The sequence below is a fragment of the Mirounga leonina genome, unplaced genomic scaffold, assembly GCF_011800145.1.
Source record: "Mirounga leonina isolate KUSES-001 unplaced genomic scaffold, KU_Mleo_1.0 Mir_154, whole genome shotgun sequence".
NCBI classification, from domain to species: Eukaryota; Metazoa; Chordata; class Mammalia; order Carnivora; family Phocidae; genus Mirounga; species Mirounga leonina.
In genome coordinates, this window is record NW_023270389.1 from 897507 (window position 1) to 922175 (window position 24669).

At 55.4% G+C, this 24669-nt stretch overlaps 1 protein-coding gene across 1 annotated transcript in view; it reads right to left on the bottom strand.

Annotated features, from left to right (window-relative positions):
* The window catches only part of KCNN3 (potassium calcium-activated channel subfamily N member 3), a 129932-nt gene that overhangs the window by 37516 nt on the left and 67747 nt on the right, over positions 1–24669 (bottom strand). Inside the window, exon 3 of the mRNA XM_035009696.1 lies at positions 13884–14302. Coding sequence (XP_034865587.1) covers positions 13884–14302 — 419 coding nt within the window. The remainder of the gene's footprint in view (positions 1–13883; positions 14303–24669) is intronic.

The following is a 24669-nucleotide window of genomic DNA, read 5'->3' on the forward strand; positions in this document are numbered from 1 at the left end:
CATCTGGGGAACTGACCAATGAAGGCGAATGAAAATGACGTGTGTTACTACTTCCAGGAAATGTCTTTAAAGAGAAAACACATCTGATTTTGCCCCTTCCTCCCTCCTTCAGGGTAGAGGGTAAATGGGAAGCAGCCTTTGTGAACTCTGAGGAAGAAACCATGACCCAAGGCTGGCAGGGCAATAAGAGAGAAGGAGCCTGGGTCCCTGATGCTCTGGAGCACCCTACCTGCTCTGGACTGACCCTGTCCAGGCTTCTTTTGCATAACAAAGAAACTTCTATTTTGTTTAAGCTACTATTATTTTGGATTTCCTGTCCCTTGCAGCCAAAAGCTAGCACTAACTGGGAAAGCTCCTGAGAAAAAGAAGACACACACAGACAGGCAGAGAGAAATTAGAGGCACCATGACAATACTGAACAGAGACTTGATGTCCGGGACACGCAGCACACGAGAAAATGTGTGTGATTCCGCGTGACGCACTCAGGAGGAGTGAGCTCTCGCGTGCCCCCCCTCCTCGCTCACTGCCATGGCTGCCTGGCTCATCGCCCCGGCTGCTTCTTCCCCTCTGCCCGTGTTCCCTCCCTAGACGTGCCACAGCGGTACTCCTAGGATGAACCAGATTATCTTACCTTCTAGCTAAACATCTTCAGAGGCTCCCCACAGCACTTGGCTTTGACCCCTTAACACAGCCTAGGGCCCCCGCCATGGGTCTCCTGCCCCCTCTGTGGCCCAGGCCCTGCCACAGTCACATGCCTGTCCGTCTGTCCTTCAGGTGACTCCACACTCCATGCTCTTCACCAGCGCAGGGCCTTTGTACATACCGCTCCCTCTTGGAAAGCTTACCCCCTATGTCTGTAAATGGCTCCTTAGCTCTCAGGGGCACATACCCTCCCTAGAACAACCTTCCAAGCGGGTCTCAGCTGAGTAGGATTGTTCTCCAACCCCATTGCTTACCCCAAAAAGTCATTGCAACCTTGTGTTTAACTCTTTCGCCGTATGCAGCAGAGATTTGAAATGGCTTGTTTCTTGCTACCAGTTTTCCCAGGTAGACTCTCCGTGAGGGAAAAGTCCTGTCTTGTTTTCTGAGGTGTATTTAACTCCTAACACAGTGCCTGGTGAATAGTTGGACTCGATATGATTAATAACGTTATTATTTAGCGAACTATTCCTAATAGAGCATCGCCACTCAGGGGAGGGGCTTGGGGGGCACGGTGCATTTGAGAGTGGTGGATGGGTTCTCTGGGCGCAGGCACGGTGCCAGGGATGGTGGAGGATGCAGCGGCCCCGATCCAGGAAGCAGAGCTGGCAGAGGACAAACTGGAAGGGTGGTCCAGAGAGCCGGGGAGGAGAGCCCGACACCCAGTGCTCAGGCCCTTGGCCGGATAAATTACTGCTTTTATCAGAGGGAGAACCGAGGCAGAGAGATGGACCCCCAGGCTCGACCCCACCCCTTGCTAAAGCTGGGAACAGGACACGACCGTCTGGACAGTGAGAGCCCCCCTGGTCCCCACACGGCTCGTCGGCCTCCCGGCGTTCGCCTCAGCCGTGGCTCCTGTTAGGTGATGGGCCACGCTGGGTGACGGTGCTCTCAAAGGTGCCAACCCTGAGCAGAGCCGTGCCGCCCTGGGGCTCCCTCCACAATTCCCAGCCAGTGTGCCTGCCCTGGGGGCCTGGGCCCTTCCCACTGGCCGCTCTCACACTGCATTAAAGGGAGAATAATGGGGTGCCTGGGTGGCTCGGTCAGTTAAGTGTCTGCCTTCGGCTCAGGTCATGATCCCGGAGTCCTGGGACGGAGTCCCGCATCGGGCTCCCTGCTCGGCGGGGAGCCTGCGTCTCCCTCTCCCTCTCTGCCCCTCCCCCGGCTCATGCTCTCTCTCTTTCTCTCTCAAATAAATAAAAGCTTTAAAAGAATAAGGGAGGTTGCGTAACACTAGGGGAACTGGATTCAGTCTGGGGCCCCCACCTTGTGGGGACACAGATGACCAAGGAGGAGGATGAGCAGGAGACAGCAGTCTGATCAGAACAGAGTCCTGTGAGGACCCGTCCGAGGAGCAGAGACCATTTGTTTCAAGAAGATGAGACAGGTTCTCAAATATCTAGGGCCTCCTGTGGAAGAGGGAATACTGGCCGGCTTCCCTGGAGGCTCACACTGTGCTAAACGCTTTACCCCTGCTAGGGGCTTTCTGCGAATTATCCCCTTCTCCAGATGTCCTGAGGCCGGCTTGCCCACAGGGTCTCCCGCCACGAAGACTCAGCCCAAGCAAGGCCCGAGCCCAAATCTGCCCAGATGGCGATGGCTTAACCACCAACCTGTGTTGCTCGACTTTCTTTTGTGTTGATATAAAAAACAGAGTTAGGACCCAAGTCACAAACTATAAGGAGTTTAATTTTAACTCATATTAGGAAGGTACTATGAGGTCAGAGCTGTCTTTTGAAGTGGTGAGCCTCTCGTCCCAGGCGTGTTCAGGAGAAGCTGACTCTGCCCAAGTACGTGTACAACCAGGAGCCAGGCTGTCTTTTGCCCTGAGTTCAGGGACTCAGCCTCTGTGCTCTCGCACTGCTGTGTGTCTGTTGGCTCAGCTGAAACATGTTTAAAATTTCCAAAGGAGTCTTGCTAACTAGGCTTTGTGCCCCCTCTTTTGTGGGGGTGCCAAGCCCGGCGGGCCCATACCCGCTCGTCTGGGCCAGCCCGCAGGGGCCTTGCTGGCAGGCAGCTCCCCTGAGCCTCTTGGGAGAACAGCATGACCTGGTGTGTTAGGGCTTGGGGATTCTCACCGGATGTGGTTGCTCCTAAATGCTTAGGCGGTGGGGGTGGGGGTGGGTTGGGGGGGGTAGGGATCCAGGTAGAGGGGAGTGTGTGCGGGGAGTGCTCAGTGAGGTGCCATTTGGAGTGCCTGTATTCCTTCCCCGCTCAGCATCTGGGGGCCTGTGGCCAAATCTCAGGGGATGGGGGAGTCTGCATTAATGGAGGGAGAAAAATCCCATGAAAATATCCCCCAGCAGCGGCGGTGGTGGGAGCCCGGACTGCAGGGCTCCACACCACGTGGGTGGTGGTGTGCAGGGGACAGAAGCCCAGGGTGGTGGGGAGAGCACAAGGACCCATCCTGGGCCATCGAACACTCGGAGAAGGCCTGTGGGTGAGGGCCCCGTCCCATGCTGGTGGGAGCCTGCCCTAGAGATGCAGGGCACAATGGGGTCACCAGGGACAAACAAAACACCCCGAAGTGGAAAAGCTGACAGAATGTGGTTTTCCTGTCTTGACTAATGCCAGCCCACACATAGCCCTGGCTGACGTGGCCTCCAGGAGCCCCTCCCTTTTCTCACCTTCGCTCACTCGAGGACTTGTGGCCCTGTTGCCTCCCCCACGGGCCCCAGGAAGAACAATGAAGCCCGAGGCCCTTAGGCATCCCTGTAAGAGCCCAGCGCCTTCCCTCCAACCCACGCAGCACTGCACAGCTGTGTACCCCTGGCAGAACTGGGAAGATGGTCGTTCCAGCCCATTTCTGTAGGGCTTCGTCTCTCTCAGATCCCCGGTGGAGGGCTGGATGTCCTGCCCAGCTGAAGAAAGAAGGCTGGTGCTTAGACTGGTCTTCCTGAGGCGAAATCCTGTCCCAGACAGGCCCTAACCCTTCCCGGCAGAGAGAGGTTAGGGAAACCCAGGGTGTAGCATGACCTAGGCTGGAGTAATTTGGGGATTGACTTGACTGGAAAGATGGGCAAGGGGAGTTCACTTCGCACCCGCGTCCCAAACTCGGTACTTCGGAATGCTGACTTTACAGACATTCGTCATTTCCCGAAATCTTCACTCTCCTAAGAGATGTCATTCGTTAATATATAAGTAACTTATTATTATTTAATATAAAAGCACAAATACACTGATCACAAATGAACCGTTTCATGCTTAAATGTCAAAGAGCACAAAATCACTGCAAATGTCGAAGAGGAAAGACTTGCTGAATCACGAGTCCCCGAGAAAGAGAAAGTGGGCTGTAGAGGAGTAAAGATGGGGAAACACGTCCGACGAACCCCTGACACCAGAGGGTGGGTTGCTAGGGCCGGGAAAGGGGAGCAGCCCTGGAGCAGAGCCCCAGCCCCAAGTCACTGGTGACTGTCCGCGGGCGCGGCGCCACCTCACCGTGGATCCTGAATCCCGCAGCGCGCGGAGACCCCCCCCCCCGGCCCCCACCTGTCCGCGCTCCCCGCCCCGCCCCGTGCCCCTCCGGCCCCCACCTGTCCGCGCTCCCGCAGCAGCTCCTCCCCACGGGAACCACCTGTCCACACTGGCGGGCCTCTGAGTCCCGCCGGCCCCCAGCCCGTGCTGAGGAGCCCCTGGGGCCGAGCGTCGGGTCACAGCTCACCTGCAGACTCCACCTGCCCGAACACCGGCTCTAGGTCCTCCCAGGAACGTCCCCGGCCACGGAGGGGCTGTAAGCGCCACACCCACCCGGGGAAGGAGGACTCGCCGGTTCACGGAGGCCGCCCTGCCCACTGAGGCCGCTGGCTGTCAGGCGGGAAGGGAGCCTTCGGAAGGAACTTCACTCTCTTCTGAGAAAAATTGTATGTAAACCCGAGCCATGCAAGCTTACTTTCCAAGCTCTGTTGACATAAAACATGAGTTCCTGTGCAAGATGAAGAGGGGTTTTGTGGAGGGAGAAAAAAGCCACTGCTACCTCTTTCCATTAAAAAAAGAGACAAAAGCACATAAAGTCATGCGTTTTCATTGCAGAAAATACAATGGAATGTAATGGGGAAGTCACACGTAACATCCCACAGAGAAAACGCAATGTTTCCAAGCATTTTCTATGCATCTGGTATCGATTTTATTTGGTTTTTTAAAGATTTTATATATTTATTTGACAGAGACAGCAAGAGAGAGAGAGTAGGGGGAGTGGGAGAGGGAGAAGCTGGCTTCCCGCCGAGCAGGGAGCCCGATGTGGGGCTCGATCCCAGGACCCTGGGATCATGACCTGAGCCGAAGGCAGACGCTTAACCAACTGAACCACCCAGGCACCCCTGGTATCGATTTTAAATTGGCAACACCCTATATAATACTATTTTTGTCCTCCTTTTTCAAATACTATACCATGACTATTTTCCTGCCTATGGGCTTCAAAAGGCTGATTTTGACATTGTTGCCTAATTGCACATAGGATGGATGTGCTATTATTTGATTAACTGCTCAAATCCCGGGCCATTTATGTGGTTTCTGATTCTCCACTATTGGGGAGGGCAGCATGCTGAAGAATCCTGACATCAATCGATTATCCCATTACAACAGCGTCCTGGAAGGAATTACTGGTTGAAGTTGCAAACTCGTGAAGGCCCCCAAGACCTGCTGTCCGACTGTCTTCCCCAGACGGCTTCTCCTTGTGCCCTCCTGCGGAGGGACGACCCACCCCCCCCAGCAAGAACAGCTTTCTCCAGCATGCATCACCCTCATTCACATCTGTGTCAATTCCAGAGGAGAAGCCGTCACTCTCCATGTAATCTTCATCTGTGGTTCCGTGACTGGTGAGGCTGGACGTCTGTGTTTCTTCCAACGTGGTGTTCCAGTGTTATGTTTAGCCTTTTTTTTTTTTTAACTGAGTTGAATTTCTCTGATTGGCTTTTGAGACTGCTTTGCATAACAGGGATATTTACTTCTTGTCATGTTTGCTGCAAATATTTTCCCTAGTATAACATTCGCTTTTAAAATAAGTGTGTATTTTTTGGATGACAGAAATCTAAAATTGTACCTATGATGTAAGCAGATACAACAGTCTCCTTCATGTGTCTTCTGAGATTTTACATTCTTCCCATTGCAGGATTGATGAAATGTTCACTTTGTTTTCTGGAGCTTGCTCATGGCTTCTTCTTTCACATCTGACTCTTTAATGCACCTGGAATTTTGTCGGTAGCTGGTGAGAGGCAGGCTCTGATCTGATTTTTCATCCAGGTATCTAATCTCCAATCTCCCTGTTAACATTTACTGGAGAACCTATGGCTTCCTAATTGGTTTTCCTTCTCATCACTGGGTTCTTACAAACTAGGGCTTATTTTGGGGTTTTCCATTAGGTTTCATTGATCTCTCATTACTGATTTTTCAGTAATGCCGCAGGGACTTAATTACTTTAGTTTTAGAATACTTTTTTTTTCAAGATTTTTTTTTTTTTATTATTTGACAGAGAGAGACCCAGCAAGAGAGGGAACAAAAGCAGGGGGAGTGGGAGAGGGAGAAGCAGGCTTCCCACGGAGCAGGGAGCCCGATGCGGGGCTCGATCCCAGGACCCTGGGACCATGACCTGAGCTAAAGGCAGACGCTTAACGACTGAGCCACCCAGGCTCCCTAGTTTTATAATACAAAACTATCCAGCAAAGTCCCCCTCAATGGTCTTCTCTTTCAAAACAAGTGAAACTACTCTCATTTATTTATTAAAACATCCTCAGAATCCGTACTTACTCCCCCATAAAATTCCTAATTTTGTGTTTTCTAGCATTATCTTGATTAAATTTATTAGAAGCTGATATCATTTGGATGTATGAATTCTGTCTTTCACCTTATTAACTGCTGTCTTATAATTTGTTCTCCCGAGGTTTTGTTCTCCTAGTGAATTTCCATTTATTCTATTTATTTTCATGCTTCATTTTTTTAAATAAAAAACTTTGAGGATATTTTCCTGGGCATACAACTTTGGTCACACTGTGAGTTTGGATACACAGAGTCATCGCTGTAATTTTTAAAATAGTCTTTAACGGTGGTTTTGAACAATTCTTTCTTGGCCAAGTTGTAGCAGAGGAGACTGCTTTAAAAGTTCCCCTAAAGTTTTCTTTTAATTGAATTTTTATGGCCTCATGGTTAGAAAATATGTCTGAAGGTTTTTTCTGGTATTTTGAAACGTGTGGCCAAGAAGTTGATCGATTTTTTGTAAATGTTCCATGAATGCTTAAAAAGAAGATGTATTATTTGTTTATGGGCTACAAAGTTCAATATTTTTCAATTATTAAAATAGTTAATAATTCAGGTCTCAATCTCCTTGTTTATTTTTGCACAAAAGTTCACAGTTTACTGTGTATGGTACTTTTATCCATATTAAATGGTCCTTCTAGACCATTCAATGTTTTTTGCTTTGAATTCAAGTTGGTTTAAAATGAGGACTTCTATTCAATTGCCCTTTGGTTTGTACTTCCCTAATAAATCTCTGTTATTCATTTATTTTTCAAGGTCTTTCCGCTTTAGGAACCTCTTCTGTAAACAGCATGAAATCAAATTTTGCTTTTAAATCCCATCCTAAGAGACACTGCCTTCTAACAGGGGAGGGAAACTTAATTATGTTGACTGTTATAAATTGTAAGTTTGTTTTTTCTCATCTGTGTTTTTCAATTCTTCCTACTTCTTTTGTCTTTCTGTCTCTGCCGTTGTGTGTGTGTCTCCCCCAGGGATGTGGAGAGTGCGTATTCTCAAGGTAGTGAAAAGTGGGGCTCGCGGCAGGGTTCTGGGGTCTCGGGTCTGCCACTCCCCAGCTCTGGGGCTTGGCGTGCCGCTTTAACCTCTCCCTGCCTCAGCTTCCTCCCGGGGGTGGGTGTGGAGATCACAGTGGCCCCCACACCTCACGGAGCTGGGGTGCAGGTTAAGTGAAATAATACTTGGCTGATGCTATTGCTATCCTATTGTCACACTTCAAAAATTCTACCTGTGGTTACCTTTAGGTTTAAAAAATGATTTAAACTATATTTCTCTAATTATTAAAATTGGATGATAGGGCTTTTAACATTCTCTTCTACCTAAGATGATGATTTTAGCATGCTTTTACTAATCCTTCTTAGCCTTCTCTCAACCTTTTAATCTGGGAGTTTGCAACTCTCTAATTGTTATGGAATCTTTTATCACACATCTATTCTTTCCAGAACCCACTTTTTGTTTGATGTCAGAGTTTGGTTTTGCAGTCATGGTCAAATGTACCTGGATTTCACTTTTACCTGGCTTCAGTGCTGCCCACCTGTCTTTCTTTCACACCATTGCATTAAGACCTTAATTGTGATTCATTCCCCAAAACATGCAGCTTGTTTACCTCCTGAGCCCACAAAACTCCAAGGATGACTTTTGTTCTTGTTTCCCACAAGAATGACGCTAATGTCTGCAGTTTAGGGTTCCTGAGGAAGTTCTGTTCTGTGCTGCCCGGGTGTCCTAGGATTGCTTAACCTTTAGATTCAGTAAATTTTCCAGAAAAAGAGTCTATTAGGATATGTCTAGGTATGGCTTTGCATCCCTGTTATGACTGAGAACAGCTGTTTCCATCTGCCTAATCTTAACCTCCCCACCACCCCTGGGCTGCCAGTTCTAGAAAAGTTTTCTTGGTGTATGTCTTTGATTATGCTGTTATCCAGATTATCCTGGTTTCTTCCTCCAAAATAGCTCTAGTTCTCAGGCTTACCCTTGATTCTGGAGCCTCTAGTTCTGACCTATCATCCACCTCTCATCTCTATGTTCTGTTCCACATTCTGAAAGAACTTCTAAGTGCGTCCTCCACATTCCATGTTTTAAAAATTCAGTACCTCCAATGTGAGTCTTCTTTGTGCTAAAATAGTTTTCGTTTTCTGGCACTCTGTGCTTCTGTGAAGCAAACACAGTTCCCTTTCATGTCTGCTGCCTTGTCCCCGGGGCAGAAATCACAGCCTCCTGCACCGTTAGGGAGCCTAAGAGCCTTCTTGGGCTGCTCTCCCCGCCCCATGGCTCTCGTGATGAAACATTCTCCTGCATCTACAATTACTCTCCTCTTTCTTAATTAGCCGGTCTGGTTCCAGGGCCTCGGGGAGGATCTCCCCCCACCCCCACCCCACGCTCTGCCGGAAACACACTGTGCCCTTAGGGGAATCTGCCCAGACCCGCACTCCTTGGGCTCCCCCCTGCCCCCAGGGCTACTGACTTCTTCCTTCAGCTAGAGGGCAGGCTTCATCCAATGTGGCGGGTACTTTCTCGTCCTCACTAACTAGTCCTCGGATACCCCAAAGCAGTGGTTTGCAAGCTTCTGAAACCATGCACTCCTATTAGTACCAAGATTTTGAGCATGTACCCTCCTCTGCTCTATGTATACTTATTACTAGTTGCACACATGTATTACTATCTACTTGCTTATTAAATACTTAAAAGCTTCAGTTTTGTAGGAGTGCCTGCGTGGCTCAGTTGGTTGAGCATCTGACTCTTGATTTTGGCTCAGGTCATGATCTCAGGGTCGTGAGATTGCCCCTCATCGAGCCCCTCCTGTGGCTCCAGGCTCAGTGGGGAATCTGCTTGTCTCCCCCCTCCCTCTGCCCTTACCCCTGCTCACACACACATGCTCTCTCAAATAAATAAATAAATATACACCTTTTTCTGGATTGAAATCTTAAGTTCTATAAGAACAGTAACTATGACTAGAAGCCCTGATCGCGTCTTCCCATCGCCCCAGCGGGGCTCGGGGCGCACTCCACACCAGCCGTTGTGCCTCCATCCAGAGGGGCCCACGAGAAGCCACAGCCCTGCTCTCAGCTCTGCCCGGCCCACGAGGACTAGGCCTGGGGGCTTGTGTCAACCCCACGCCGTGGGTCCCGCTCTGTGTCCCTACTCGGTTCTCGGAGCTGAGGTCCCCTGCCAGAGGCGGTAGGAGTTTGTGGGAAGGACATGCGGAGGAGGGGGCTCTTCTCACTTCCTGGCTTCTGGCTGGTGCCGCCCGGACGCGGGCAGTGGGGGTGGAGGAAGAAAACCTCTCTTGATCTCTTGCAATGGGAAGGGTGGCTCCGAACAAGAGAAAGAAGGGGCCCGTAGCTGTTTTCCTTCAGTTCCGGGGGCAGGGCCTCCAGAATCCGGTTTCCCATGAAAATACGAATATGTGGAACTAGATGAAAACTCACACCGTCACCGCCGAAGACCTGTTGACAGGCTGGCTGTGTGCAGAGCTTGGAGCCTCAGGAGGGTAAGTCCAAAGGGATTCCGTTCAAGAGGCTGGAGGTGGTTTACAAAACCTGGCTTGGGCTCACAAGACAGTTTGCTGTATCTGTGTTCTGCGAGGCCTTTGTGCCTCCTGCGGGGAGGTAAACATTCCCGGGAGCTGGCCCCTGCGGAGGGCGGCCAGGAAAGCCCATTTCTGCAGCCTGTGGCCCGAACACAGGGCTCTCCACAGCCCGCTCGCACGACACGGTGTTTAATGAGGAGCTTCCTCCGATGGGCTCTGGGCGGCCGTGGGAGGCGGGCACGCGGCCAGGAGAATCCCAGAGAACGCGGAGGCCCACAACTGTCAGGCCCACAGCCGGTGATGTAAGGCCGCTCTGGGGTGTCCAAGGAAAACAAGTCTGTGTTGTCAGGGCCGTCCTGGCAACCGGGAGCTGCCCCCCCAGAGCACACAGTGCTGTGTGATTGCTAGCCCCTTCTTCCTCAGAAGGGGGAAACGTGAAAAACCTTTACTGTCACATAAAAGCCAACCGAAGATATGAGAAATGCCTTTTACAATGCGTCTCGCTGAAGAGGGGTCTCCATAGCAACTTCAGAAGTGTGTGTATACAACCAGATAAGGCCAGGCTGATGAAAGGCGCCCGGAATGTGGACAAGCTCCGCTCTGGGCATCAGCAGGCAGGAGTATTCTAGAGCCTGTCACGTTCCCTCTCTGCCGACTGAGGTGCCAGACTCATCCTCCGGTCAGCTGAGCCACATCAAGGCCATCTTGCCTGGCCTGCTGCTGCTGGCCGCCAGCACGACCCGTGTCCAGTTTCCGTCCAGTCTGTGCTTGAATGGCTCCCGTGTCAGGGCTCTTCCCGCCTTCCCTAGTGCTGGGCGCTGGGCAAGGACAGTGATCATCTACACTGGATTCTGAAAGAAACTGCTTGGTCACTGAAAGAGCAGTGCTTCCCTGAACAGCAGAAAACATGCTTATTTATACGTGTTTTCACAGCTCCGAAGGCCAGGCTCCTGAGAAAGAGTCTCACGCGGGAGCTTTATTGGGGCAGTTCTCAGCATCAGCCCCTGGGGGGGGGGGGGGTAGGGCGGAGAGGAAGGTGAAGGGCCAGGCAGTCAGAGGGCCCCTGGAGCTGGGAGGGCCCTGTGGGGACCATCCTGCAGGAGGCGAGGGGCCTGAGCCTTGACGCTCCCACACCGACAGGTCCTGGATGCTCGTGGCCCCGGGGCAGGGCCCTTGACCTGGCCGAGGCCACTCCCTTCAGCCTGGGCAGTTCCGGGGAGCGGCTCCGTGGCCACCAGCAGCCCCAGCTGCAGGAAGGCGAGCGGTCCAGAGTGGGCTTGCAGGTGGCGCACGGCGGCTGTGTGTGAATTTACCATGAAGTCAGCGCCGAGGACAGTGATCAAGGTCAAGGGCACAGACAGCAGGGCCCTGGGATCTAAGTGCCAGCCTGAGCGGCCCTGAGACTCTCGGGCCAGGAGCCCCCAGGACAGTCCAGGCCACAGCGTCCTTGTGAGTTCGAGCATCAGCGCGATGCGGGGGGGGCGTGCGGGCGGGAGGACGACGCACACGCACCAAGTTCACACTCTGCCTCCGCACTTCCCAGCCCTGCGACTCGGGCCACTGCTTGCTGTCCGCTCTCACAGCTCTGACATGGGGACGGTCGCAGCGCCTCCACCACAGGCCTATGGAAGGCAACAGAGGGGACCCGCAGAAGCATGTCGCAGGCCCGGTGGGCGAGCCGGGGAACACAGGCGTGACCATGACACACACCGAGGCTGTGATGTCCTCGGGTTCCATCTGGACAGAGGCTGTTTGGTTGAAGGGCTTTCCACGGGAGCGGGGGGACAGGCACGAGGCCTGGGACTGGCTCGTTGTTTCTCTGTGCCTTTCGTGGGACTGCGGCCCTGTCAGCCCTGCCGCGGGCTGTGGGGGGCCAGCCGACCCAGCCTCAGCTCAGAAGCCTTGGCGGGCCCTTCAACGCCAAATAAAAGGCAACAGAGTACTTTGCAAACTGTACACTCGGAAGCATGCTTATTTTCGGGTAAAAAATAGTCACCACCTTGTGGCAGGTTGAATAAACAATGAAACTCACTTGCAGATACTTTGCTCTGTGTTCAGCACAAGTGTTTGTCCGAACCATGGCGTGAGCACACACGCCAAGCGGGGTTGACGTGAGGACGCGGAAGGTTTCAGACACCGGAAAGGGCTTTGCAAATTCAATCACAGTGGTTGGAAGACTCGGCTCCGATCGATTAGGAAGGGGAACAGGAAGGCAGGGGCCTACCTGTGGTAGGAACTGGCTGGCTCTCATTCTACAAAGCAGCCACGGAACTCCCAAGAGTTACCAGAAGCTCTCCATCAAGACGGTTGATTTCCACTAGCACTGTGCTGCAGTGGGCAGGCCCGCACGCTGCCTCGTTCCTCTCCAACAACAAACCCTGGAAAGTAGGGATTACGACCCCAGCTTGCAGGTGACAGAACCGAGGCCCAGAGAGGTACAGTGGCCGGCGCGATGTTGCTCAGCCCGGAGTATGTCAAGGGATTTAGGGCTGGAACCCAAGCACCAGCTTTCCTGACTGCAGAGAGAGTGTCTGCGCCCCGGGAAACTCTCACGAAGCGTCCCCCCCCAGCAGATGCTATGGTGCCAGCCGCCACAAGGCAGGGTTCCGAGGAGGTGGGCATCACGTGTCCCTGGGGCTTTGCCCACAAGAAATGTCTCCCCACCTGGCACTGGCTCGCAGGGACTGACACTGTCATGCTTGGGGGCCTTTGCGGCTGCAGAAGAAAGCCCTCTTGGTCTGACTGTGTGTCTGCTGGCCAAATATCCACAAACAGAACATCTCCAAATAGGGGGGAGGTCTGGCTCGACGTACCCACATGAGACGTTTTTAGCTAACTCTCCTCCACCCTTGTGTCTCCCGCTTTGTCTCTGCTGGGACAGCGGTGCCTGGAAGATTGGCGACACAGCTATCAGCAAATTGAGGGGGACTGCCAGGTCCGTGCAAACTGCCCAGGGTGCTTGCCCGGGCCTCCCCACATCTCAAGTGGACTTCTCTTCCTTCCTTCTCGAGAGATCCTCATTTTAAAACAAGGACACTGAGGCCCAGAGAGGTTAAGTGACTTGCCAGAGGCCTCACAGCAACTTAGGGAGAGAATCCAGCTTTCTAACAGACGTGTTCAGACTCCACATGGGAAATCAGATTAAAATGAATATCCAGGGCTAGCTGGAAAGGGACAGGAGTCCTCAAGGGCAGCTTGGGGGTGAAGGTAGAGGAAGGTGGCCTTGTGCAGCCCTTGAGCCTCAGGGAGGGCCTGTCAGAGGGGCCGGCGCTCTGCGTTACAGGTGGCTCTGTATGAGGCCACATCCTCCTGCTTGCCCAGCACCAGCTCCTGAAATTGTGTTTCCCAAAGTCTGTTCCTGCCATACCGTGCTTCTCAAAACTTTAGGTGCATGCAAATCATCAGGTGAACCTGTTAACATGCAAATTCTACTTAGTAGCTCTGGGATGACGCCTGAGGTTCCACATGCTAACAAGTTCCCAGCGATGCTGCTGCTGCTGGTGTGTGGACCACACGGTGGGTAGCGAGGCATCAATAGCGTACAAAGAAAAGGGTTTTGGGGTGAATCCTTTTGAGAATATCTGGACTAAACAAAATTAAACCAGTTTCCTCACTGCAGGACTTCCCCAAACCTTGAAAATGCTAGCGAGCGTCGTTACCGTCCCAGAGGGAGCGCTAATACAGAACCGCAAAGCGCTGTGCGCGAGAAAGGGCGAGGGAAGAAGGCCCAGAACGCGGGCGCTCGCCGGTGTACGCAGGAAACGGACGCGTCGTGCGCGCGGCTCCCCGCTCACCTGGCCCGCTGGGCCCCTCCCGGCCCCTCCCCAGGCGCACCTGCCGGCCGCCAGCCTCCGGGGGCACGTGCGCCCCGCCCCGCCCCCCAGCCGCCGGGAGCGCCCGCGCGCAGGCCTACCTTTCGCAGACGCGCACGGTCCAGGCGGCGATGATCCACAGCGAGATGCTGAACACCAGCAGCACGGTGCCCGGGCAGATGGTCATGAGGGTCTTCATGACGAAGCGGGTGTTGAAGTTGATCTTGTTGAGCGCGCCGATGCTGCGGGACGAGGCGTCGGTGAAGAGCTTGCTGTGTAGAAGCATGACGCGCGCGATCAAGTACAAGCGCAGGAACATGGGGATGGACAGGATGATGTCCACGTCGGCCTCCGCCCGCGACGGCGTGTACGAGAAGGCCAGGCGGGCCGTCCAGAAGAACTTGTACTCGCCGGGGATGGGGTGGATGGCGCACACCAGCATCTCCAGGCTGATGTGCAGGATGCGCTCGTAGGTCATGGCGATCCGCCAGTCGTCCGCGCCGTTGTCGATCACGAAGAGCTGGCGGGAGCAGAGAGCCCGTTAGAGCGGCCGGGGCTCACCTCAGGGCCCCCAGGGGAGGCCTGGCCTGTGCGCTCGGGGCCCTGCTGGCCTCTCCAGACTGCTTCCCGCGCCCCTTCCTGCCTGAAGGCGCCCCGAGCTGGCTGTCCCGCGAGCAGGAGGAGGAGCCGCCGGTCCGGCTAAAACCGGCCCTGCGCCCCTGCGGGGCCCTGGCGGGGGGCGTGGAGGTGAACAGCGGTGCTCCCCACCCGAGCGACCCCGGGGGCTGCGCAGCTTCTCTCCCCCTGCGGAGAAGGGGTCCGTGTGCCCGGCCGCACTTTGGCCCCACACAAGGCAGCAGAGTGTCCACGGTGGGGGCCCTGGGTCAGGATCCCGACCCCAAGGCGAACCAGCTCTGTGATCGGGGTACGTTAGCGAACCTCTGTGTACCTCAGGCTACCCCCGCCGCCGGCCGGCTCCGTGAGGCTGCTCTGGGTCTGTGTGCACGGGGTCAGAAGCCCGCCTGGCTGCCAGGAAGCCCTCGCTGTGATTACCGTTAGCACCACGGGTGGCCCGGCTCAGGGCCGCCTGGCGGCACTCGCCCTCCTTGCCTCTGAGACCCCTGCGGCCACACCATGAGGGTGAGCACCTGCTGTGTGGCTGGCCCTGGCTGCTGCTGGGGCCCACAGGGGGGCCAGGCCTCGTCCTCCAGGAGGTCCCACCTGAGGAGTCGAGGCTGAACAAAGCAGCTCTGAGCTGTTCCACAAGGGGAACTAGGAGGCACAGTGGGTCCAATGGGGCCCAGTGGCTCTCATGAGGAAGGTGTGATCCGTAGCCAGGAGAAGGTACCCAGCCCCACACCCAGCCAGGACTCCCCTCCCGCCGTCCCCAGTGCAGCTGAGCCAGGGGCGGGGGGTGGTCCAGACACAGCCTTCCACCATCTGCAGACACAGAAAAGCCCTAAATGGCTGCTCGGTGGGTCCCCTCTGCTCCTAACTGCCACCGACAGGCCAAGCCATGGCAACGTGACTGCTGGCCAGACTCTTCAAATAGGAAACGAAAACCGTGCACCCTATAATAAAGAAGTGCATCGGGTTACTATAGTAACCGGGTTCGCTGTGGGCAGGAACCCAAGCGACGATGCCGAGGCACAGACCTCTCTGAGTCCCCCGCGGGGAGGGAGACTGTGTGCTCTCCATGTTACAGGAGACGGCACATCACGGGCCCAGCCTGGCAGGAAGGTGCTGGTCCCCGGGTCTCCTGGTGTGGGAGGAGGGGGTGGGGGCAGTGAGCAGAGGTGGGTGAGCCCCACGGGCGTCGCCACATCCAGTTATTAGCTGTGTGCCCTTTAGCGGGTCACACGCTGCTCTGAGCCAGTTTCCACCTCTCTGCCAGCGAACTCTTCATCTTGAGCCTGCCCATCTCACGGGATTAGCGTTGGGGTCCAGAAATACGGATAGTACGCGGAAGTGTGCTTTACCGACCACTCTAACAGTGGCCTGGGGCACTCATAAACAGGGTGTCCGTGGGGCGTGGGGGGGCTGGGGCTCCAGGGCAGGCCCTTGTGTCCCAGGAGACTCCACTGCTGTCCCACATGAGGACCCCCTAATGCCCACCGGAGCCACAGGGCAGCCCCGCGGCTCTCGCCTTGGGCAGCCCCCCCACCCACCGCGTCCCCGCTCAGCTTCCTGCTTCCTGCGCGTCCCTCACACGCTGCAGATCTCGGTGCGTACTTTGCTTGTCTGTCTGTCCCCCGGAATGCTAGAACCACTCGGAGAGTTTGTTGAAAATACCCGTACCTGGGCCCATGCAGACCAAGCCGATCGGAATCCCTGCGGCTGAGGTGCCAGCATTGGGATGTTTCTTCAAGCTCCCCAGCGGACTCTAAAGTGTCTCCGGACTGGGAGCCCCCAGCACCGCCGGCCTCCTGAGCGACAGGGGCCGTGTCCTCCCTGCTGCCTGTGGCGCCTCCGGGACCCGGCCCGGCCCACACGCCGAGCTAGTGCTGGTGAGTGCGGGTTTAGTGAATGGCACGGCTGCTTACTGTGGGAGACCCCTGGCTGAGCGCCCTCTTGGGCTCAGTCTCCTCCTCTGAGGAGTGAGGGGCAGGTCAGTCGGCCCCCAAGTTGCCGGCTCCTCTGAAGACCCTCTGGCTTGGCGCCTCCCACTTCCTGTGTGTTGGCGCATGAGCTCTCCAGCGCCAGGACCGACCCCGGCGCGTCTCCTCTCTCCAGCGCCTGGGAGGGTAGCTGGCGCGCAGTGGGCAGGCTCTGGCACTTTGGCGGCTAGAGGGCTGTGTAGCTGGATGACTGTGTCATGTGAAAAAGAGGACAGATGGCCAGAGCCCCTTGCCGGCCACCCAGGAATGGGGATTCCTGTGGAAAACTCATTCCTAAGCCTGTGACCAACGAAGTACCTAACGGTTCACCTTAGCCACGGGCAGGGCACCCTCCGTTCCCAGGGGCTGGTCCAATCTGGAATAAATAAACAAAGCCTTAGAAAGTTCTGGAGGGCGCCTGAGTGGCTCAGTTGATTAAGCATCTGCCTTCGGCTCAGGTCATGATCCCAGGGTTCTGGGATCGAGCCCCGCATCAGGCTCCTTGCTCGGCAGGGAGCCTGCTTCTCCCTCTCCCTCTGTCTGCCATTCTGCCTACTTGTGCTCTCTCTCTATCTCTGTTAAATAAATAAATGAAAATCTTTAAAAAAAAAAAAAAAGAAAGAAAGTTCTGGAGCTGCTCTGGAACCGGGACCTCAAGCAGCGCTGGGCCAGAGGGGTGAGGGGAAGGGGGAAGCAAGTCCAGCCAAGGACCATCCTCCCCTGTGGTGTGGTCCCAGCCATGCAGCCCCGGCTCTGGAGCAGCCCGTTTGAGGATGGTGTAAGCACGCCAACGGGATGTGGGGGCCTGGCCTGGGGCACGGGGCACCAGGGAGCCCTCAAGAGCTCGGCTCTGGGCAGTCACAGAGCAGACGCCTCGGAGGCCCGGGCTGACCAGTGAGTTTCCTCCTACCGCGGCCCCTCAAACGCTGGCTTGCCCACGTGGAGAAGGCACATCCCATTGTCCCCGTTGCTGGGAATTTCCGCCCCCTAAGCCTACAAGAGTGATCTCAGCCATTTGGGTCTGGCCAGCCTGAAGGAGCAGGGCCCAGTGGCCTCTCCTGCCTCGGGCAGGGGCCTGACCTGAGCTGACTCCACACCTGGTCCTTCTGCCACTCGGCTAGTGGTTCTGAGAACCTGGAGGATTCTCAGCCTGTGAGCATCACCCTGGGAGCTTCAGGAGGGAGATTTAATGTGACAGAACGATCCCACACTTCCCTTCACGGAGCTTGTAATTAGAGAGAAGGGAGAACCAAGTCAACTCAGCTCAACTCCGTTCAACAGAATGGTTGTTAAGAACCGACTACCGATGCTCCTCGACTTCCAGCGGGGTCCCTGACCACCGACCATGGCCGCTTAGCCTGGCCGACCCCAGCCAAGCTCACAGCACTGGTGCTGTGCCTTGCGTCACATCTGAATGCCACGCTGGAAGTGACAAGCCAATGGCTGTGCGGGGACAGAGTGCCCGTCGGCTGTCCGGCTGGCCCCCAGCCGCCGCCCGCACCATGGGGGAGGACCATGTCACGTGTCCCCAGCCCAGGAAGGGACCCATAGACTGAGTGCACATCACCGTCACGGCATCATCAAGGCAAAAACTCGGGGCCCATGTGCAGCCCTGGAGGTTTGCTAAGGAAGTAACCGTTCCGTGCTAGCCCCCGCAGGGGAAGCAACGATGCAGGGGACGGATGTGCCCACAAGCCGGACTGTGGCGGTCATTCCACAGTGCAGACTTGGAATGTACCCAGTTGTATTTGTCAGTTATTCCTCGATAAGAAGGAACCAAGCAGGTGAGGACACGGCAGGGACATAAATACGAATCCGACCCATATCCAGGAATCAGCCTGTGGCCTCCGGTAGCTCTAGCATGAGAGGCAGGTGAGGGCGCATCCGGGAAGCTTCTGGGGCGAGGCAGGGCCTGGGAGGCCTGTCCCACACACACGTGGCTGCTTGTGCAAGTGACCCCCCACCCTGTTTGCTCGCTTCTTCACACAGCGCTTTGCCTCTCCTCCCAGCGTGAGGTGCCGTCCGTCTCTCAGCCCCGGACTCTGAACTCGGCCATGTGCCTTGCTTTGGCCAGTGGGGCATAGCAGGGGTCGGGAAGGGTCCGCGCAGCGGGGCCTGCGCTGGACACCCTGTCTTCCCTGCCACCCCGCCTGCAGGCAGCACCGGCTGCGTGGCCCCAGGGAAGGCCAGGCCAGACTGCCGACCCACACAATCATGAGGGAACGAGGCTTGTTTCAAGACATTAATTTGGGGCGTGTCTTCGTATGCAACAAAAGTAACACATAACAAACCTCGCTCACGCACTACGGAACCCGCGTGTCAGGAGAGCCGGGTCCTTTGCCTGCTGCGCCCCACATTCTCCTGCTGCTCCTGCATGGCTCCCCAGTCCGGCCGGGTCAGTCTGGCTCCGTAACTGCGCGACCATCTGGGGAGGGACCAGGACAAGGGCACCCAGCTTTCCCAGCCTGGGGACACCTCATTTCATAGATCTGAGAATAACTCGATGCCTTTAAAAAGCGAGTTTGCGGGCACCTGGGTGGCTTAGTCGTTGAGCATCTGCCTTCAGCTCAGGTCATGATCCCAGGGTCCTGGGATGGAGCCCCGCATCGGGCTCCCTGCTCAGCGGGAAGCCTGCTTCTCCCTCTCCCTCCGCCTGCCACTCCCCCTGCTTGTGTTCCCTCTCTCGCCCTCTCTCTCTGTCAAATAAATAAAATCTTTAAAAAAATAAAATAGGGGCGCCTGGGTGGCTCAGTCGGTTAAGCGTCTGCCTTCGGCTCAGGTCATGGTCCCAGGGTCCTGGGACCGAGCCCCGCATCGGGCTCCCTGCCCGGCGGAAGGCCTGCTTCTCCCTCTCCCACTCCCCCTGCTTGTGTTCCTGCTCTATCTCTCTCTCTGTCAAATAAATAAAGTAGAATCTTTGAAAAAAAAAAAAAGCGAGTTTGCAAGCAGTTTGCTTATTTTGCACACTAAGTGCTCCTCACATGTGAGGAGGTCAGCCGGTAGACAGACTCAAAGAACAAAGGCTAAACAGAATTTGTCGGGTGTGGCGGGGGCAAACTGCAGGGAGTTTGGGAGCCGTGAGTCTTGCTGGCAAATTCGGGGGGTAAATTGATTCAGCTGGCAACAAGCAAAGAGGTCAGTGTGAGCATTCTTTCGTTGAACAGCCAATTAGAGGTATAAAAAAAGCCCCAATTTCCCTTATTTATGAATTCTCCAGAAACCCTCGCACTGGAGCTGAGGCGCATGGTGCGGAGCGCGGGTCCTTCCGCCCGGGCCTGGCCTCAGTCAGACCAGCCTGCGCCGCTCCCAGAACGAGCACCCAGGGGCCCTCTGGTCCCCTCAGGACAGGTGCACGCGCGCACGGCACCTCGAGCCCACGCGGGGGGCGAGGCTGGGACAGGTGGGTAGGGGCCCACCCTGGAGCCTCCCCAGTCACCCCGAGAGCAGAGCGCCTACCTTTCTCTTGGAGGCACACAGGAAACCAGCCTTTTTTTTTCCCCTTTTAGGCAAAATAAGTTTGGAGTTGATTCATTGGATTCGCCAGCTTCCCTGTTCTATTTTGAAAGCCTGAGGTCTTCCGGGTTCTTTATATAAGCAACATCTTTTATCAGAATGTTCTCAGCTGTTAGGGGCGATCCTGCTTAGACATTTTCTGACTAACCTGAAAAACTTCAATTCTCATGCAACTATGAATTTTTTTTTAAATTAAAGGAGAGGAAGTGGAAAAGGCCTCTTGTGTTCTCTACTGTTCTCTCTCTGTGAGAGAAAAACTCCAGAGAAAATTTTCATCATTTAAAAAAATATATGCAGAAAAAAAGTGAAAGAAAAAAATTAAAGATTTTCTTAAAATCCAGTAATTATATATAAAATATATATTTTTTAAACCCTGGGGCATATATTATGCACGTACACCATGCCTATGGGGGTTTCCATGGAAACAACATCACAGGTCCTGTAATACCTAATTAGGTTTCCCCAAGGACAGCGCTGATTGCCAGGGAGGAAATGCCTGTCTGGGTTTGCAGTGATGGTTAACATAAAATTTCCAGGTAGTGAAGGTGCCATGGAGCCCGCTGAAGAAACGGAGGAAGGGGGAAAAGCAGAGGTATACAAAACGTACCTCTGGACGAGGCCAGCAAGTACGTGGGCTGTCGAGGAAGTCTACAGTTCCACTGCCACCGAGACTCTCAGTGGGCCGGGGGTGCACCAGCCAACTCTGTGTCTTTCCAAGAAACCCTCCCCATCGGAAAGTGCTGTGCCCTGTGCCCCCCGGGGGCTCCCGGCCCAGCAGAGTCTACCCGCGGGCTCCCGTGGCATGCATGAGAGCCACGGGGACCTCTGAGCCTGAGGTTGGTTTGGGACTGCCGGGGACCAGTGGTGACCATAAACCCTTTCCTGTCCCCAATTCTCGGAGAATGAAAGTCAGTGATGGCGTTTGAGAAAGCAAGTATGTTTCACACACAAATCAAGAATGCTTTGATCCCTGGCCATGACACCGCTGGGGATGAGCATTTTGCCACTGACTGTCCACGTGTGGGCAAGTCCCGGTCCCTCTCTGGTCCTCAGATTCTTCATCTGGAACGCGGGGGGGTGTCTGTTTGTGACTTTCTGTTTTCTCCTAGCTGTGGAACCATTTCTTCTAATGAGACTTTTCACAGAAGCCCAATACGGGGAACAGATAAATTCAGAGCTGTTCCAGTCAAAAGGGTAGAGAAAAGCATTGGGAGGCCAACTGTTCACCAGCCCCTCCAGCCTAGCTCTCCGTGGAGGCCCCATACGCCTCTGACAACATGTCTGCTGGAAATCCATCGGCAGGACCAGCTGGCCTCGAGTGACAATGAGGCATAAGGCCTCGTGCTGGACATCAAGGTGCTTTGGGTCTAGGTCAAGAAATGCTGATGCTCGGGCGTGAAACTTTACCCAGATCAGTCGTTGGTTTGTTCATTCATTCATTCATTCATTCGCTCCATCGTTCATTCAATGTGGGTTGAGTCCCTATTATGTGACAGCCTCCACGCTAAGCTCTAGGGATAGAGCGGGAACGAGGAGACAAGTCCTCTTTCCTTAGGGAGTTCACATTCTAGTGGAGAAAAAATAGATAATAAACAGGTAAACGCTGAACTTCAGGGTGCCGTGCCTGGTCGGAGGAGACTAGGACAGGGCAGAGGCGACGAGAGCAGCTCAGGGGCAGGAGCGCTGTGCCAGGCAGGCCGCCCAGGCAGCTCCCTGAGGAGCACACCTGGGAAAGGTGAGCCTGCAAGGACGCGCGTCCCAGGCAGCGACAGCAGGTGCAGAGGCCCCCGGCACGGTGGGGCTGGGAGAGTTTGAGAGAAGAAAGAAAGAAGGCCAACGTGGGAAATAAGCCAGGGCAGCAGCAGATGGGGGCCCAGAAGCCATGGGGGGGGCTGCATCCAGGGGCGGGGAGGCCACCAGCCCACACCCACCAGGGCCACGGACACTTCGCCACCACTCGCTGAAGACGGACGGCCCATGGGTCGAGTCCGTGTCTGTGTTAGTCAGCCCCGGAGGCCGGGGTCCCAGACCAGAGCCGCCTCCCGCCAGCGCCCCCTCCCCCACACGTGGCAGAGGCCGAGAGGACACTGCTCTCGCTTGCTCTTCTTCTAAGGCAGTCCTATCCGCTTGGGCCACTCCTAAGACTTCATTTAACCTTAATCACCTCCCGAAGACCCCATCTCCAAATACAGTGATGTGGGTTAGGGGCACAGGATGCAGCCCACAGTAATGCTCCTGTGTGTCCACGTTACCCAGAAGCCCAAATGCAGGCTGAGACAGGTGATTCTGCACATGCCGTCTTACCGCAACCTCGCAATCCCCTATAAGGAAGCAATAGCATGCCCACAGAGCAGAGGAAGAAACTAAAGCCCACGGAGTCGAAACCGGTCTCCCAGGGCCCTCCCCTATCACCTGCCAACCTGCCAGGCAGAACCCTCCAGGTTAGGCACCAGCCAGTTTGAGTTCTACTTTGTTTCTCATAAAGAAAGTTCAAGGCCACTTCTTTACGAAGAGTCTTCCCTGAGCACAGAATCAGTACACAATTACAATAGGCTGGGGTCTGCGGCACTCTGGGAGCCCCACGTGGCGATTAGCAGTCCAGACTGGTCTCCCTTTGTGGAAGACAGGTGCTTTCATTTCCACAAGACACGCTCCCGTCGCCTTCCCTGATCGCACTCAGCCCCTCAGGTGCCTGGATCTGATGGCGGAGCCCCCATCGGGAAGAGACCGTCTTTGTTAGGAGCACCCCCGGCATGTTTGCTAATGAAGAGGATTCCTTTTGGGCACAGCTGGGGTGGTTCGGAGCAGACCTACACTGGGCTTCCATTACCTGCCCCAGAAATGAACAGGAGAGCTGGAGGCTGGGGGGTCAGGGGAGAGGGTCAGTGGTAGCCAAAGAGCACCTGGGGCCAGAGGGAGGACAGAGCCCACTCATGATGAGTTCAAGGCCATGTTATTGCTTCTGCCACCAGCAACATCATCCCCTGGCCTTGCTCCTGAGCCACAGACAAGGCCTTGATCATGGGGGAGGGGCTGGGGAGGTGGCCAGGGCCCACAGGGGTCCCCAGGAGCAGGACAGGCTGCAGAATTCAGCAGGGGCAGCAGTCTGGTACAAGAGGAGCTGCCAAGAGAGACACGGAAGTCCCCAAGGGTCCCCAGAGACCTTCGGAGAGACACCAGGTACGTCCTTGTGTGGGGTGGAAGTTTGTGTCCAATTCTACTTGAAGCAAGAGCAAGGGGGCCCATCCTTGGGTTAGAGTGGCCACGGCCTGGTATTGTCCATCTTCACTGCTGTTAGAGCAAATGATGGAAAATGCAAACCAGACCGAGCCACTTTCCTTCCGAGAGAGCCTTTCGGTGGCGCCCCCGGAGTGGTCAGAATCCAATCCAACCTCCCACTTGTACTTGGCAAAGGGGCTTTCCCCACGTGGCCCAACTGCCACCCTGGCATCTCGTTCCAGCCAACCCGAGTCACTCACGGTCCCAGAACTCGTGTCCCTCTGAGTTCTGTACCAACAGTTCCCTCGTGTCAACGTCCTCCCCAGGGAGCTCCTCTCACCCGTGAGGACCCAGATCAAGTCTCTCCTTCCACAGGCAGAGTCGGGTGCCCTCCCCGGGATTCCCCCAGCCCCATGCGGCCGCAGCACCAATCCTCAAATAGCAGCCGGGGAAGGTCTGGAGCGCTAACCCCAACTTCGGGGGACGTGGGGAGGGAGCAGCAGGGTGCTGGCCATCTCCATCACCCGCTACAAAAGAACCACGTACTGCAGCCTCCCTGCGCTCAGGCATTACCTCATTTAGCCCTGAGCAGGGCTCGGGATGGGTGTCATCGTTCCCATTGTACAGATGGGGAAACTGAGGCTGCGAGAGATTAAGTAACTTGTTCAAGCCACACAGTTAATAAGGAGCAGATCTAGGCTCCACAGACGGGCAGACAATCCTGAGCGCCGTGTCCCGTCCCAAGCTCTGCGAGGGGTCTTGGTGGGTGGCCCCCGGGGTTTGCCCACGCAGGCCAGGGCAGCCGGTGCCTCTGGCAGGTCAGGGGGTGAGAAGGTTCCTGAGCACCCACTGCGTCTGGGGTGAGAAGGACTGTTTTCTGTACAGGGAGTTTCTGATAGCTTCCATTTGCTTTTGACGCAGGAACCCATCCTGCCGAGCACTTGCGGAGTGGCGGTGCCCTCACTGGGCCTGCGTACTACTGGGCAGGGGGTCCTCCACCCTGGCTCAGGGGGCATGTTTGCTAAAAACAAAGAAGATTCTGGATCTTTCAGCAGCTGGGGGAGCTGAGGAACCAGCTCAGGACCAGGTGTTCGTGGTGGGTGGCAGAGTTTTTCCCCAACAGACTGACACGCCTGTCAGCTCAGGAACTACCGAACCCTCCGCTCAGGGGAGCTGTCCCGTTCAGTGGAAGGGGGTGCTCGGTCCATCCTGGGCCTCACAGCAACCCCCGTTTACACAGCCCCCCAAGACTGCACAGCGGGTGAGTGATGGAGGCAGGATTCGAATCCAGAGTCCGTACTCTCATCTATTAAGAGAGTTGGCCCCCGCCTGAGCCGCTGCCCCAAGGCCTGCACCTGCTTGTCTGAGCCCGGTCGCCGGGCTCCCGCGGGGCTCCCGGAGGACAGGGGGCCTCGGGGCAGGCAGCACCAGGGCAGCGCGCACTGGCTGGCTCGGGAAGCGCGGGCCACCCCGGTGACCGCGCCAGTGGGGGAGATCCTCTGAGAACAGGACAGGTTAAGGTCTTAGGACGATGTCATTGTGACTGTAAAGGAAAACA